Here is a 17,679-nt window from a genome sequence, read left to right on the forward strand (position 1 = left end):
GTAGTCAAAGAGGAATCAGAGTATCATCTCTCCTTTCCTCCCATTTCCTTATTGGGTTCCAGTCACTCTTTATGGCTCAGTTTTGCTTTGGTGGAGTGTCGTCCCCTGCCACTTTGCATGACGTCACCTCTCCCCAGTGTTTTTATTTTTATTTTTATTTATTTATCTTTTAGGCTGCACCGTGTGGCTTGTGGGAATCGTAGTTCCCTGACTAGGGAATTGAACCCAGGCCCTCGGCAGTGAAAGCACGGAGTCCTAACCACAGGGAATTCCCTCCCCACTGTTTTTTTTTCCCTCCGCACTGTTTTTAATCATACATTAATGATCCTTACCCTATCACCTATTACAACGGGGATTCAAAATTGTAATTTTCCAGTTCTGTCATTTCTTCTACAATGTTATTAGCTATTTTTAGTAAAGAAGAGAAACTACTGCTTTCTTTATGGTAGAATTTTCTAGTTGAATTTAAGTTAGAAGTTGATATTGATACTGAGAGTAGGTTTTCTACATTTGCATATATGTAACGATACATATAGAGAAATCTCATTTTTTTGTATGTAGAACCTTATGTGGATAACCTTGTATATGTATAACTAATTATGTATGTATAATATGTATAACTACAGTTATGTAGATGTTTTATAACCATTGGGTCTATAGCTATAGTCCTAGCACAAATATAAGTACATGTGCTTATAAAAATCTTTAGGAACCAAGACAATATTGGCCAAAGGGTACAAAGTTTTTATGTGAGGTGAGTGGGTCCCACAATGTTTTCTTGAGGAGACCCTAGAAAGCAGGTTCTCTAGGACAATTTTAGAGTTTGATATCCTTATAGTTTTTAGTCTAAATATCTACTTTGTAGGAAGAGCAAATACTATATTAATTGCCAATTAAGTGACGCATCAGCTTATTTTTATATTGTTGGGATTGGAAAATCCCTTTGATAAAAATGATAACTTCTCAAGCCTTATTGCTGAGATAGTTAGGGCCGATGTTGGCAAAGTAAATAAATAGTATAAGTTTTGAAAAACAAGAAAGAAGCCATGAAAACAGTTAATGCAGAAATTAATCCTACAAGCTCAGAACTGCTGAAGTATGGAGGTTGATTACAAACCCCAAGGCTATTTGACATGGTACCAAGACCTGCTCTTCCAGAACCCAAGGCTGGGCTTCAATGTTTTATCTGGGTCGTAACATCTTTCCAGATACAGAACGCGCCATCTAGAATGCTACCTTGGCGCTGTTCATTCTGGGTCAGCAGGCTTTTACAGGATTTTATGGAGGGCCTTGTTTGGAGTTGTTTCTGGGTGCGATGCTCTGGGTCCACAGACATCGGCACACCCAGCTGCTTGTGCGAGGCCACAGTTTTCTTCCCTGTCCTTGATACCCAGCGGGTTTCCAGGGCCACAGATTAAATTCCCTCATCGCTGTGCATCAGTTAAATGCAAACCTACACCTTCCCTCCAGAGGGCTGCGTGGTCCTGCAGGGTGCTGGTCAGCAGCTGTTTCTTGGCCCGTATCCAGTTTGTTTGAGGGCAGGTTTTTCTCCCCAGGATGAAAACAGTGTTTTGCTTCACTGGGTAGCAAAGTTTATGCTCATATATTTAATTAAGCTTTATAGCATTAGAATTATTGAGAGTCTACTGATTCCAGTTTCAAAAGAATCAAACCGTAATAAGCCAAGGGCTCCTCTTTATCTGGAACATTGTCCCCTGTCTGCAGTCAGCACTGAACACAGCTGGGTTTTCTGGTGGTTTCGATGTGTGGACATTTATGCATTTGTGGAATCCAGAGAGGATTAAATAATTCAGTTTGGGTGAAGAAGAAACTGAAGAGGCCCTTGGATGTTTATTATTTATAACGACCACTTGGCTGTGAGGCCTGCACTTCGCGTGTGAGTAGGCCTGGGCGCCGAGGATGGATGGTGCAGGAGGCGGGGCCCCGCCTGAGAGGTCCCCTGTTTCTCTTCTCCTTCCCGGGGTTCTGTGCAAGGATTCTAGGGGACGGCGTTCTCTGCCCTCACACACAGGCCTCAGGGAGTGTGAACAGAGCTACAGGTTCCCTGCTGGGAGGGGCAGGGTTAAGGCCCTTGTCCTTCTCACTGTTGTGTTCTGGGGTTTAGGTTGATCGCTCTTCCCAGTCGGGAGGGAGAGGGGTTTCCCAGTGACACATTTCTGGAAATAGGATTTGAGCAGCAGGAAGGCTGGGAGCCTGGGGACTGGCGTGCGGGATGGTGATTCTGCTGTCGTTCGTGGTGTGATGAGTACCGGGGCCTGGAACCTGCGCCTCCCCTCAGCAGCCCAGCAAAGGTGGTGTTTTAGACCCAATTTGACAGAAGCTCTGACTGGCCCAGAGCTGAGCCTGGCCGGGGCCCTGCAGCCTTGCAGAGAGGCACGGGGATAGGGGATGGGTCACCTCAGCTGTGAAGGCAGCGTTGCCCATGTCTGGGGTCTTTTAGGGTGGCCTTTGCATGGTTCAGGAAGATTCTGATGCTTTAAAATGTTCTCAGGGAGCCCTTGGCCGGTCTCCTTTGACCTCGGCAGCAGGAAGGTGGCCTCTGGGCTCCCCACCCTGCAGTGACGCCACTAACGTGCAGACAGCAGGGTTTAAGGGGGGATCTGGTGCCTGGAGGCTCGGGGGGTCAGATCCTGGGGCCTGAAGGGAGTTGACCCCAATCCAGTCCATTTCAGTGTCGGTTTGAGAACTTGTCTTAAGTACCCACCGGACACCAAGAGCCAACTTTGCAAACCAGTGTGGAGGGTCGTGCAGCTGCGTGTCCCGAGAGCATCCTCCGCCACCTCCTGCTGTGTCTGAGGCGCGGTGCCTGCTGGGCCCCCATCCCTGCCCGCCCCATGCCCACCCAGTGGACCAGCAGCAGGTGGATGGGCTGAGGAGGGAGGCCTGCTGGAGGGAGGCCTTCAGAACCCAAGGCAAGAGCAGACGCAGGGTGGGGTGGGGTGGGGGTGCTGCACAAGGGTTAGTGTCTTCTTTCGAGGAAGAGCCCAAGTGAGGACACAGTGGTCCCTTGCTTAGCGAGATCATCCCGCTGAGCAGACCATCTGGGAGGCGGCACCGTCCCCTCCCTGCCCTTCACTCCCATTTTGGTTGATGACGCGGTGCTCCCAGTAGAGAGGGTTTGGATGGGCCAGAGCTCAAGTCAGCAACCCTGACCGCTGACCAGGGTGAGTCTCCCAACGCGGGCTGTGTGCTGGCTTCAGGGTCTCACTGTGGGGGGCCGGCGGGGGTGGAGCCAGTTCCCCCGGTGGGGAGGGCGCACAGCAGCCATGGAGGTGCTAAATGCCGTTGGACTCCTGTCTGGAGCTGCTTTATGGAGGCCTGAGAAACATCCCCTGGGCCATAAACGGGCAGGCTGGTACCTCGGATCACCCTCACCTCGCGGCTTCCCTGTCTCTCCCACCCCCACGGAAGGTGCGCTGTCCACCCACCACAGGGACGCTGTCTGGGGCACAGTTACAATTCCATTCTTGTGCCCAGCTTGGCTTTAGGGAGGCTTTCTTGGTTTTTCCATAATTACTTTTTAACATCCTTATTCTTTTCCAAATGGTCCATCAGCTCTGTCAGAAACCACCCATGTGGGGCTTCCCTGGTGGCGCAGTGGTTGAGAATCTGCCTGCCAATGCAGGGGACACGGGTTCGAGCCCTGGTCTGGGAAGATCCCACATGCCGCGGAGCAACTGGGCCCGTGAGCCACAATTACTGAGCCTGCACGTCTGGAGCCTGTGCTCCGCAACAAGAGAGGCCGCGATAATGAGAGGCCCGCGCACCGTGATGAAGAGTGGCCCCCGCTTGCCACAACTAGAGAAAGCCCTCGCACAGAAACGAAGACCCAACACAGCCATAAATAAATAAATAAATAAATAAATAAATAAATAAATAAATAAATAATAAATAAATAAAATTAAAAAAAAAAAAAAGAAACCACCCATGTTGGGGACTTCCCTGGTGGCCCAGTGGTTAAGACTCTGTGCTCCCAATGCAGGGGGCCCAGGTTTGATCCCTGGTCAAGGAACTAGGTCCCACTGCAACTGAAAGAGCCTGCGTGCCGCAACTAAAGATCCCTCACGCGGTAACGAAGATCTCACATGCCACAACGAAGATATGGCGGAGCCAAATAAGTAAATAAATAATTTTTAAGAAAGAAGAAGAAACCACCCATGTTGTTTTCCACGTGGTCCCACGATACGGGACCGTAGGGTCCCTAGTGGCCAGCTTGTGTGGATTGCACTGTGGCCCTGCCCCAGGCCACCCTCCCAGAACGGTGCACTGCTTGCAGGGGACCCAGATCTACAACCTGCGTCTTCCTCCTTCTTGGCTGAAGTACCCGTCCGCTAGCTTCCAGATTGGTGGAAAGTGCTCTTTCCTCAGGATGTCTTTCAGCCTCCAATCCCATTCTTGCTGCGGGAGTCGCGCCTGGCGCTGAGTGCAGAATGCTCTTTTCTCTCTAGACATTTTTAGGACTTGTTTGTTTGCTCTGAAGTTTCTTGAGGATTTACTCGGTCTGGATGTTTTTATTTGTTGGCCCTCACGGTGGGACTTTGCCGTCTGTCTGCTTGGAAAAGTCTTGTATTTTTCCAGAACCCCCCTTCCCATCAGCTGGTTGCCTTTCCTGGGCTTTTAGAGGATGCCTGGACTTTGGGTGTTGATTTTGATTTTTTTTTTTTAGGAAAGAAAATCCAGGTAAAAGTGCCACAGAACAGAGCCAGGCAATTTCAGAAAGCAAGCCACCAAATATTGAACTTTTTTTCCTTAAAAAAAGTTTTTTCTTATTTTTAAATTTTTAATTGTAAAAACCACGATGATATAAAATTTACCCTCTTGGGACTTCCCTGGTGGTCCAGTGGGAAAGAATCCGCCTTCCAGTGCAGGGGACGTGGGTTTGATCCCTGGTCAGGGAACTAATATCCCTCATGCCTCAACAAAGATCCTGCATGCCGCAGCTAAGACCCAACGCAGCCAAAAATAAAATAAAATAAAATAAATAAATAAATAATAAAATAAATTAAAAAAAATTTACCCTCTTAATCATTTTTAAATATACAGTTCAGTAGTGTTAACTGGTATCCACATTACTGTGTAACAGATCTCTAGGACTTTTTCATCTTGCAAAACTGAAACTCTGTACCTGCTGAGCAACCCTTCCTATCCCCCTACCCAAGCCCCCGGCACCCACCACTCTACTTTGTCTCCTTGATTTTGACTAGTTATCTTACGGAAGTGAAGTCATACAGTATTTGTCGTTTTGTGACTGGCATATTCCACTCAACATAAGGTTCATCCATGTTGTGGGAGGTGACAGGATTTCCTTCCTTTTAAGGCTGAATAATATTCCATTTTATTGATATTTTCTTTATCCATTCTTTTGTAATGGACATTTGGGTTGCTTCCACCTCTTGGCTGTTGTGAAAAATGTTGCAGGGAACATAGGAGTGCAGATAACTCTGAGATCCTGCTTTCAGTTCTCTGGGGTGTATACCTGGAAGTGGAATTTGCTGGATCATATGGTAATTCTATTTTTAGTTTTTTGAGGAACCTCCATACTGTTTTCCACACCAGCTACACCATTTTACATTCCTACCAAGAGTACCCAAGGGCTCCAATTTCTCAACATCCTCACCAACACTTGTTGTTTTCTGTTTTTTGTTTGCTTGTTTTTTTTTATAGTGGCCATCCTAATGGGTGCGAGATAATATCTCACTGTGGTTTTGTTTTGTGTGTACCTAATTAGAGATGTTGAGCACTTTTCATGTGCTTGGCCATTTGGTGGCCATTTGTGTATCTTCTTTGGAGAATTGTCTATTCAAGTCCTTTGCCCATTTTTTTAATAGAGTTACTGGTTTTTGTTGTTGAGTTATAGGAGTTCTTTACTTGTTCTGACCATTAACCTCTTATCAGATGTATGATTTGCAAATTATTTTCTCCTATTCTATATATAGGTTGCCTTTTTACACTGTTGATTGTTTTCTTTGATGTGCAGATTCTTAAGTTTGATATAGTACCATTTGTCTATTTTTACTTTTGTTGTCTATGCTTTTGGTGTCATATCTAAGAAATCGTTGCCAAATCTAACATCATGAAACTTTTCCTCTGTTTTTTTTTTTTAAGAATTTTATAGTTTAGATCTTACGTGTAGATCTTGAATCCATTGTGAGTTCATTTTTGATTATGGTGTAAAGTAAGGGTTGAACTTCATTCTTTTGCATGTGGATATCCAGTTTTCCCAGCGCCGTTTATTGAAGAGATTGTCTTTTCCTTATTGTGTGGTCTTGGCCATTTGGAAAATCATTTGACCACATATGCAAAGGTTTATTTCTGGGCTCTCAAGTGTGTTCCATTGGTCTATGTCTGTCTTTATGTTTTTTGGTTACTTTATTGATTTTTAATTTCCTTTTCTTCTCTGTCTCATTTTTTGTCTCTTTATTCGGGTACACTTAATAGAAGATGTATTTTGTCCTTGTCTTCCAGTGTTGCCATTGAATTTTTTATTGTGATTATCATACGTCAATGTCAGGAAACCTCCCTTGGTGTCTAATTATCCCTATTGTCCAGTAGTCTATCTTGTTGCATGATTTTAATGTTTTTCCTTCATGTCTCTGGGGATATTAGTTTCTCTCTCTCTCTCTCTCTCTCTCTCTCTCTCTGCGTGTGTGTGTGTGCTTGTGTGCGTGTCTTGGGTTACTCCCCTCTCCCCTCCCACATGTATCACCCTCCAAATCACTGCCTTCAGCTTCCAGCGAATGGGGGTGTGTGAACATCAGGATTCTGAGCCCCACTCAGACTTCTACACGACCCCTGAGACCTTCCATAGTTCCAAGGTGTTTAGAGTGTCCAGTGACTTGTCACTTGAGCCCTTTTCTGGGACTCCGGAGTCCCGGGGAATCCACGTGCATCAGTGTGACTCCAATGCGGTGGTCGTGGTACAGACCTGAGCCCGGGCTGTATTTCCCAGATGAAGGTGCCCTTGGAGTTTTTCCAAGCCTTCCTGGCCCATCTCAGCACTGAGGTTTGTCATGTGGTATCTCAGCTACAGAAAGACCCCCCCCCCCCAAATCCTGAGGCTAGAGGATGGTGAATTCCATAGGGCACACATGACCAGAAGCAGTGCCTCCTTTCTCCCAGTGTCTTTCCCAGGACTTTGAAAGCAAAGCATGGACCTTATCTTGGATGGGGGTTAGGAAGTGTCCTAGCAAATGGCGACTGAAAGATCTTTTTGCCTGACCTGTAGAATGCTGGGCTTGAGTCTACCACTAGCCTGTGCCTGGATGGCCAGAGACGAATCACCTGCTGTCTTGGGACAGTGTCTCAGATTTCTGGGGATGAGGGAAAGGAGAGGAAAAGAAGTGTTCCTGAGTGGTCAGGAACTGAACTGTGTGTTGGGCAAAGCTGGCATGACCGCGGGGATGTGGGCTGAGTGTGCAGGGTCCTCGGCCCTGAATCAGCCCTTGCGTGGAGGCAGGGCTCGGGGGGAGGCGGCAGACCAGCAAGTTCTCTCAGGAGGGGGCTGGCTTGTCATTGCTCCTGGGAAGGCCCTCGGTGCCCTCTGACCTCCAGCCTGAGTTCTGCCCAAGACCGGAATCCTGGGGCAGAAGTTCGGACAAGTGTGCCAGGCATCCAGCAGGCCCTGTGTGTATATGTATAGAGAAAAAGTAGAATGTATATTTGCCAAAATGTATTAAAATGATTTGTTTTTCAGGTGGTGAAATTTTGGATGATTTTCTTTCTCTTTTTTTCTGATTATTCTGTAATAGATACTTTTTTACAGAACAAAGTAATTCTGGTTCTTTGAGCTAGTGAGGGAGAACGAGCCCCGTGGGAACACGTTTCTGGCCTCTCCTGATTTCCTCCAGCCTCACGTGTCCTGAGATGACCCTGGTGCCCCTTCCCACACGCCAGCTCCTCCCCTGCCCTGGGCCACACTGCCTGGCGCTTTGGGACCGTGGAGGGAGGTGGGAGCGGCAGTCAGAGGGCACCGTTGTCTTCTTCTCCCTGCACGCAGCCTGCGATGGGATGGACGAAGAGGAAGAGAGCCACTATGTTTCGCAGCTCAGGGATGTCTACAGCAGCTGTGACACCACGGGGACAGGCTTCTTGGACCGGGAGGAGCTGACCCAACTCTGCCTGAAGCTTCATCTGGAAAAGCAGCTGCCCGTCCTTCTGCAAACACTTCTCGGAAACGACCACTTTGCCAGGGTGGGTAACTTCATTGACTTCATTCTCACAAAGAAAAGCACAGAGAGCATGTGGTTATAGCTGCTGGCGTCTGAGAAATACCAATTGACTGGAGATACTCATCAAAGGAAAGCTAGGAGGAAATGGGGTGCTATTTTTCCTTCTGTGCAACATCTGTGTTGTAGAAAGAAGTTCCTTAAGATTGCTGTTTTAAAGCATAGTAACTTCCAGAGATTTGTTTTTGTTCTGTTTTTTCCGGAAAGATGCTCGGGTGATTCGTCCGGGGAGTGGAAGGTTGGTATGGGTGATGCGTGTGGTTCACAAAACACAGTGATCTGTGCGCAGCTCACACACTCGGTCATTCAGAGGCAGCTTCAAAGTACCTCGAAGGCACATTGTCTCGTAAAATTACCCAGCGTGAAATTCATCCAGCAGCTGGACAGAACATTGCCCACTGCTGTTGCAGGAACCAAGGCTCCCTGTGTTCAGAGTGTATCTCTGTGAGTGTATCTATCCCAGATAGGAAGTATGCACTCAGAGAGTTCTTTTCTCTAGGAAATTCAAGGTCATCTAGAATGGTAATCTGGAGCCTGGACCACAACTTGCTTTCCCAATTGAAACACTAAGAGGCTTCTTAGTGTTCCTGCTTCTTAAATGTGTCCAGATGTTAACATGTTCGTTTTAAAAACAGTGCCTGGAATTCCCTGGCGGTCCAGTGGTTAGGACTCCGGGGTCTCACTGCCAGGGGCCTGTGTTCGATCCCTGGTCAGGGAACTAAGATCCCGCAGGCCACATGGCGCAGCCCCAAAAAAAAAAAAAAAAAAAAACCAGTGCCTGTAATCTTACCTTTGAAGGAAGGGCATTTTTTCCACAGAACTCAGTAAAACTGTTTTCATTTTGACTGGGAAAAAAAAATCTAGCTGCAAATATTCTGAGTTGGCTTTTGGGCAAAAACAAATGAAGAAGAACAACCAGAAACCCCTCCCTGCCGGCCCTGGGGGAGGGTCCGGGCGGATCTGACCTCCTGTTACTTCCCCCAAGGCCGTGTGGCCAGTGCTGTCAGCGGCCCTGCTCCCCCTGCGCGGAGGACCCAGCCTCACAAACCCCCTGCACCCTTCTCTGTCTCTTTACTCTGTTCCTGCTTTTTCTTTATGGACTTAAGAATCAGGTGTGTTTTTGATAGATCATGTCCTAGCCCCTCTTGATAGCACCTGGAATTGTATTTGGAGGCTAGATAAGCAAAAAGCACATTTGTGAAAATCAACACTCTGGTTAAAACAGCACAAACAGGGACTTCCCTGGCGGTCTAGTGGTTAGGACTCTGCACTTCCTCCACAGGGGACACAGGTTCAATCCCTGGTCAGGGAACTAAGATTCTGCATGCCGTGTGTGTGTGGCAAAAACAAAATAAAACAAGCAAAAAACAGCATAAACAGATGGTTTCCTTGATGATTTTGGACAGTTTGGAAAACTCAAAACCGAAAGAATCACTTTTGGGCCCAGATTCATTGTAAGATGTATCATTCCCGGCCTTTCTCTACTTTGTGCTTTGTCTGTGAGAAAGGGAGCGTGACCTTGAAACCCTGAGTTACGCTTGGAGGAAGGTCAGTGTTGGAGCAGCTGCAAAGGGAAAAGGGCTGTTACCATTCCTCTGCTTCATCCACAGGCGGGGGAGCGCACACAGCCAGCGTTTAGGTGGAACATTCTGTAGAGGTTTTAGGGACACCAGTGTCAAGCCAGAAGTATCCAGGTAGTTGTCACCATTTTCTGCGACAGAAACCAAATGGTGGAGATTTCAGGAAGTTTTGAAGAAAAACAAGATAAATCCTTTGTCCAGGAGAATGGATTGGCTTTTCAATTCAAATATCACATACTCAGTTTCCTTGCAGGAACCAACATATATGACACCACAGAAATGTTAGTCATTCATACAGTAATCCAGTTATAACAATGAAGAAACAATATTATAATATTTGAATTAATAAGGTAATTTTTAATGCTATGAGAGTATGCTTGTTTTTTTCTTTTAATTAATTAATTGATTTGGCTGCGTTGGGTCTTAGTTGCGGTATGCGGGATCTAGTTCCCTGACCAGGGATCAAACCCAGGCCCCCTGCATTGGGAGCGCAGAGTCCTAAGCACTGGACCACCAGGGAAGTTCCAATATGCTTGTTTTTAATTCCTTTTTCCCGTTAAAGAAACATTATCAGGTCTAGTTTCAAGCCAGAAAGTTGACGTGGCCTAAGAGTCCTGTGACTTGGGAAATTTCCATGTGCGTTTTGTTATTTCTCATGTTTCTTTACCAGTGGTGAGGATCTTACCTCGAGTATTTTAAATTTGGGTAGAAAGAATTTTCCTCTCGAAAAATAATTGATAACATAGTGTTACTGAAAATAATTTTAAGGTTGAGAGTGATTCTTTTTTTTTTTAGACATTTATTTTAATTATTTATTTATTTATTTTATTTTTCGCTGTGTTGGGCCTTCATTTCTGTGCGAGGGCTTTCTCTAGTTGTGGTAAGCGGGGGCCACTCTTCATCGCGGTGCGCGGGCCTCTCACTGTCACGGCCTCTCTTGTTGTGGAGCACAGGCTCCAGACGCGCAGGCTCAGTAATTGTGGCTCACGGGCCCAGTCGCTCCGCAGCATGTGGGATCTTCCCAGACCAGGGCTCGAACCCGTGTCCCCTGCATAGGCAGGCAGACTCTCAACCACTGCGCCACCAGGGAAGCCCAGCCCTTCCTTCTTTTGTGAGCTGTGAAGGGAGAGGGCACAGAAGCACACACAAGCACAGTCAAAATGGTATCACATAAAACAGCAGCACACTCGGCAATCAGATTGCCTCCTGTTGGATGGATCAGAAGAAAGTCAGCTGATAAGTATCAGTATTATCAAAGATACAAAAGAAATCTGAGATTGGATCGAACAAAATGGCCATTTCATTCCGCTCCCATGTAGTCAACAAGTACTTTTGAGCTCTTATTATGTGCGAGGCAACATCTAGAAGCTAGGAATGTAAAAATGAAAGCAATACAACGTCTCTCTTTGTGGAATGAAATCTATGCAAGGTTATTCATTCTAGTATTGATTCACATGGCAAAAGACTGGAAACAGCCTTTTGAATATGAGATTAGTTCAATACATTCTTGTAGATCCAAATGATGAAATGTATGCCTCATCCCTAAAAGAGAGGGAAGAGACTTAAGACATTGGCATAGTGGCAGGTTAGCAAACTCAGGCCTACCTTCCAGTTAGTGCTACTAAAAAGGCCGAACAAAATAGAAAAAACAAAAGATCTTGAAAATGGTAAAGAGCAAACAAGTCAGGGGGAATTACAACCTAAAAATCTATGCTAAGTCACGTATCGAGAGAGGTTAAGCTCAGCACACAAAACCCCATTTGCCCTGAGAATATTTTCTGGTCTTAAATAGCAACTGTGAAATTGATATGTCATTTGGGGGTTTTAAAGGGCCAGTGAAATGCATGTGTAAACACAGGCTCACCCAAGGAGAAACTGATGAACCAGCCCCCAGTTTAAGGGAAGATCCTGAGGGTGCACCTGTAAGGTAAAGATGTAGGGTAAGTGAATCAGCCGTTGTACTCTTTGCTGTCTGGGCTTGCATGCGCTCAGGGGTCTAGATGACCTCAGGCCTTGCACTTAGATCAGGTGGTCCTGCACAGGCGGTGCCCTCAGGCACGTGGCAAAAGCAAACAGAATTCCTCTCAGAGAAAGTTCCCTCATCCTGGGTCTGTAATTCTTCCTAAGTAATAGTCGTATACAACAACCAGCATACAGTCAAGGATAACTAGGCACCAAATAAAGATGAGCGAGAGCCAGAGAAACAACAGGCAACAGAAGCAGAGCACAAAGATGTGAAGTATTGGAATTACTGGGCAAAAAGTATAAGCCAACTATGGTTACTATGTTAGGAGAGATTTAAAAAAAAACAAGCTTGAGGGACTTCCCTGGTGGCGCAGTGGTTAAGAATCCGCCTGCCAATGCAGAGGTCATGGGTTCGATCCCTGGTCCAGGAAGATCCCACATGCCGCGGAGCAACTAAGCCCGTGCACCACAACTACTGAAGCCCGTGCTCCCCAGAGCCCACGAGCCACAACTACTGAGTCCACATGCTGCAACTACTGAGCCCGCACACCTAGAGCCCGTGCTCTGCAACAAGAGAAGCCACTGCCATGAGAAACCCGTGCACTGCAACGAAGAGTAGCCCCTGCTCGCCGCAACTAGAGAAAGCCCGCGTGCAACAACAAAGACCTAATGCAGCCAAAAATTTAGAAAAATTAAAAAAATTTAAAAAAAAAACAAGCTTGAAAATATCCACAGGAAAGAGGTAACTCTAAAAAGTGACATTACAAATCTGAACAAAGAAACAAATACAACTTTTAAGAGTTTAACAGCAGATAAGACACAGCTGAAAAGAGCGCTCATCCAGGATGCAGCATGATGTTATAAAGAGAAGGTGAAGACCGGGGAACATCCCTTTGGTTGGAATCCCAGGAGGAAAGGAGTGAATGAGGAGGGATTTTGTGAACAGATAATAGCTAAAAAGTTTCCAAAACAGATTTAAGATTCCAAAAACCCATGGAATTCTGAGTAGCATAAATAAAAAGAAATCTACACCTGGCCATATTATTGTGAAACTGAAGGGAAACAAAGACATCTTAAAAGCAGCCAGAGATGGGTACACATGATCTCTCTGTATTTTTTCCCTACAACTGCATGTGAATCTATAATTATCTCAAAATGAAACATTTAATAATTTTTTAAAAAGCAGCCAGAGGAAAAAAGACATATCCTGAAAATCAGCCATAGTTAGATTGACAATTGCCTTCTCAGATGTGACAGTAGAAGCCAGAAGCCAATGGAAAGGTGTCTCCAATGTACTAAAAGAGGACTGGTGCCAACCTGAATCCCATACTCAGCAAGAATACCCTTTAAGGGGACTTCCCTGGCGGTCCAGTGGTTATGACTCCGAGCTTCCACTGCAGGGGGCTAGGGTTCAATCCCTTGTCGGGGAACTAAGATTTCGCATGCCGCGAGGAGTGGCCAAAAAAAAAAAAGAATACTCTTTAAGAACAAAGGTGAAAGAATGCGTCTGTGAGAAGGTGAATTCTGCTCAGTTTTGATAGGATATAGAGGCAAACACATCCATTAGATATTTGTTGAGTATTTACAGTGTGTCACTGTGAGATCACATGCTAGTTGGGGAGACAGAAAATAAACAAACAAGTAATCTAGTGTCAGATCTGATACATGTGTAACTGAGGCAGAGGTGCCCCCAAGCCAACAGCTGCGTTTAGTGCCCATCGGCAGCAACAGAATGTGCTCATTCAAGTTCTGTGCCGGGTGTGGGAAGCATGCTTGGACCTACAGCCCAGGCCTGCTTTTTCTGCACTTACTGGTGACAGTAAGCTCTTGTGCTGATTTCTTTCTGTGGGACTTCAGTAGAAGCACAAGTAGAGAAAAGAGCTGAAGAGTGCAGCTCAGTGAACGTCCACCCTGAACATACCTGGGCCGCCAGCATCCTGCATCCCTCCTCAGGTGCCCTTGCGGTCCCTCTGCCTCCAACAGTTACCCCTGTCCTGATGCCAACAGCATAGATTTGTTTGCCTATTTCTGAACTTTATACAAGCGAAAATATACAGCATATGCTCAGTGTATACTCTCTGGTTCTTTTACTCCGTATTATGTCTGTGAGCTATAGTCACACAATGTAGATATATTGTCTCTGTCGGTGGGTTTTTTTTTTTCCCCATTGTCATCATTCGTTGTCTGACTGAATCACAATTTATTTACCCATTTTCTTTTTGGACATCTGGATCATTTCCACTAGTCTTTTAATAAATTATGTTTTTGCTAAAACAAAAAGCATTGATTGATAGTAAACTTTCAAGCTAAGGATGTGTACTGTCATTTTTAGGATAAACAATAAGAGAATGGAAATAGACTGTATAACTTCTGAATTAATAAGGGGAAAAATGAAGTCCTAAAAGAAAATCAGTAAATCCAAAGAGAGGAAAGAAAGGAGAAAAAGCAAGCAGGTCAAATTGAAAGCACAAATAAAATAGTAGATTTAAATCTAAATATTATGGAAAAACCCAAGCGAACTTTTTGGCCAACCCAATATATCAGTAACGACATTAAATGTAAAATGTTTCAGTTAAAAGATAAAGATTTTCAGACTGGGGGAAAAAAAAATCCAACTATATACTGCTCATAAGAGACATGTCTAAAACATAAGGATATAAAAAGTTGACATTATTAAAAGTTTGGTTAAAAAAGCAAAGTTTGGTAAAAAGATATAACACGTAAATACTCCATAAGAAAGCTAGTCTTTGTGGTAAAAGCATTACTGAACTAAAGAGGGTCAGCATTTTATAGTAATAAAAGATTCAATTCACCAAGAGGATTTAAATGTATATTCTGTGACCCAGCAATCCCATTGTTAGGCGTATACTCCAAAGAAACGCCTAAGGACACATGTGTAACTGTTCAAAGCCGGGTTTTTTTCTTGTTTTTTTTAAAAATAACTAAACCCTGGAAACAATGGGACTATCCACCAGCAGGAGGGTAGATTAATAAATTGTTGCTCAGTTACACCGCAGAGCAGAGAAAATGGGTGGACCAGGCACAGCAAGTTACATGAATATTACAGAAGTAATACTGAGTCTAAGACACAAAATAGTATATACACATGATTCCATTTAGATCAAATTTAAAAAGAGGCAAAAGTAAACTGTATTGTCTAGGGGTGCATGCAAATGAGGTATAAAAGCAAGGATGTTATTAGAGTCAGAGTAGGGGCGGGGGGATTTAATCAGGAAAGGAACCGTGGTGGAGGGCTCGCCCAGGTGCTGCCGTTTTCTCTTTCTTGGTGGGTGGTGAGAACGTGGATTTTTCTTTTTCTTTATGTGTTAATGTTTGTGGTCATCAGACACCTCTTTTCTACACTGCTTTCTAATTATGTGGTCTGATTTACTTTTACGGAGTTGTTAATAGTGTTTTTTGGTGATGGGGTTATGGTTCACTTTTACTTGACTTATTACATCTTCAGTTCTTTTAAATCTTAAGTAAATATTTGAAAAAATGAATGTCCTCAGTGCTGAAGGCAACATAAGATCTTCCATCTGAGAAAAACCAAAAGGCCAGGGTGTTACGTATGTGACCTGTAGAAAGTAGCGTTGACCTCTCTTCTCAAATCCACAGGTTAACTTTGAGGAATTTAAGGACGGTTTCGTGGCCGTCTTGTCATCACAGGCTGGTGTCGGCTCCTCAGATGAAGACAGTGGGTCTTTGGAGCCAGGTAAGAGGCCTGCCCGGTCTCTATTACATCTCTTCCCATGATTCCGTGACTTCTGGAGTATGATGTTCTCACCGAACGACGCAGCAGATCTGTCTCTGCCAAGCTGCGTAGACTGGAACTGACGTTTGGGTTTTTTCTTCTTTTGCTTCCTTATTTGTAAAATGGTGTTGTAAGGGGAAGACTCTTTTGTTCTCCTCTACAATACACACAATCCTCTGAATATACTGGCACTTCTGGTCACCAGATATATGTGGTTTTTCCCACACCAGGCTGTTTTGCAACACCAGCTGGGTGTCCTACAGTTCAACTCTGTTCTGACACCGTCTACCTGGACACGGCCTCAGACCCCACAGGGGAAGGGCTCAGCCCCCCAAGACTGCACCCTCTTCAGACAACCATCTCAAATCCAGGTTGTCACCTGTGCTTCTGACCCACCTGTTATAGATCAGAGGCTCCCACGACCTCCTCGGGTTCAATTAATTTGCTAGAGCAGAACCCAGGGAAACCCATTTACTTACTGGATCACCGGTTTATTACAAAAGGATATGACTCAGGAGAAGAGGTTTGTGGGAAGGGCTTGTGGGAAGGGGCTTGGAGTGCCCATGCCCCCTTCAGGCCTCACTCTTCCCCAGTCTCCACATGTTCACCAACTCGGAAGCTCTCAGAACTCCATCCTTTTGGGTTTTATGGAGGCTTCATTACACAGACATGACTGATCAAATGATTGGGCATCGGGGATTGAACTCAACATCCCTGGAGATCGGGGTGTGGGGCTGAAAGTTCCAACACTCTGATTACATCGTTGGTTTCCATGGCAACCAGCGCATCCTGAGGTGTGGTTCCAAAAGTCACCACATCAACATAAACTCAGGTGTGGTTGCTCTCATCATTTAGGAAATTCCAAGGGTTTTAGGAGCTGTGCCAGGGATGGAAGACCAAATACATATTTATTATAAATCACAGTATCACAGATGTCAAGTTAATACCGCGTGCTGTCCTTACAGCATAGGGTGTTGACAAGATAAAGTGGGTGTCGGGGGTGGAAGCATTGGAGAATCAAAAGCGCAGGGCAGGTGTGAGGTGTTAGCCAGGCCTTGGAGGCTGGTGGAGCAGGCAGGATGCCACCAGCCGAGGCAGCCCTCAGCCTGTCTTCTGTCTCAGACACTAGTGCTCTGTGCTCCTAGGACTTGTGAGAATCCTGGTTTCGAGCAGGGCCAGTGGGACAAAGGTAATATTTCAGAACAAACGGAAGTGGTGGCTTTGGTCAGGAGGTGGAGGGAGGGTTTTGGAGGGAGGCCCGCTCGATGTGTGGACTGCGGGCTCCAGTCGGAAGGTGATGGCGGACATGCTCATTCGAAGCCGTGCTGGACCCTCGGGCTCGGCTGCTGCTGGCAGCACCTGATGCGCCCCGGCTGGTCACGGCTGTGTTTGACGAGTGTTGGGAAGGAGAGTGAAGTGGTAGCGGGTCCCTCCCTCCCACGTGGGGCAGGCGTTTGAGGAGTCTGCCCCACAGCAGCCCCCCCGGTCTCCTCCTGGACCCCGGGCAGGTCCTTGGTTGGGAGCAGGTGCACGATGATCTGGGCACCAGGGGTACCGTGAGGGAGGCTTTGTGTGCCAGGCTTGGAGCTAATGGACGTTTTATGTAGATTCCAGTGAACAGTCCTAGAAGTCCTGTGGCTGCTCCTGCCTGTTATTCAGGGGGTGGTTTGCAACCTGGAGCCAGGCCCTGCCCCAGCCCCTGGGGCTGAAGTCAGCTGCCCCCGCTCCTCCTGCTGGAGCCACGCGAGAGCCCTGATGCGGGGGAGGAGTCAGCCCGCCAGCAGCCCCACCGCCCTGCAGCTCAGGTCATTGGCTGCTTTGTCTCCCACTTGTCTTCCTTGAGATGGGAAGAAGCCCACTTGCCTTTCCCGACTCAGGGTTTTGGAGTGTGATTGTGTGACCATGGACGTGGATGTGCCCAAAAAAGGCCGCGCCCGTGTCACTGCCCCCTTCTCCATGCTGAAACACGTGTGCGTCTGTGGGGTGTGTCCTCACTTCCTCCAAAGACGGGAGAAGCTGTTTCAGGACTGGCGCTTTTCCGCACCAGTTCCGTTTTTTGTTTGTTTTTTTTTAATTTTTTAATTTATTTAATTTTTGGCTGCATTGGGTCTTTGTTGCTGGTCGCGGGCTTTCT

The 17,679-nt window shown here is 46.0% G+C and overlaps 1 protein-coding gene across 3 annotated transcripts in view; it reads left to right on the plus strand.

The window, feature by feature from the left end:
• NINL (ninein like) overlaps positions 1 to 17,679 on the plus strand; it is a 110,002-nt gene that overhangs the window by 41,573 nt on the left and 50,750 nt on the right. For all 3 annotated transcript variants that reach the window (XM_082428590.1, XM_082428589.1, XM_082428591.1), the window contains 2 exons: positions 8,018 to 8,211; positions 15,410 to 15,506. In XM_082428590.1, the coding sequence (XP_082284716.1) occupies positions 8,029 to 8,211; positions 15,410 to 15,506 (280 nt within the window). In that variant the 5' untranslated portion in view covers positions 8,018 to 8,028. The remainder of the gene's footprint in view (positions 1 to 8,017; positions 8,212 to 15,409; positions 15,507 to 17,679) is intronic.

The sequence above is a fragment of the Balaenoptera physalus genome (genome assembly GCF_965194825.1).
Source record: "Balaenoptera physalus genome assembly, chromosome: 16".
Classification (NCBI taxonomy): domain Eukaryota; kingdom Metazoa; phylum Chordata; class Mammalia; order Artiodactyla; family Balaenopteridae; genus Balaenoptera; species Balaenoptera physalus.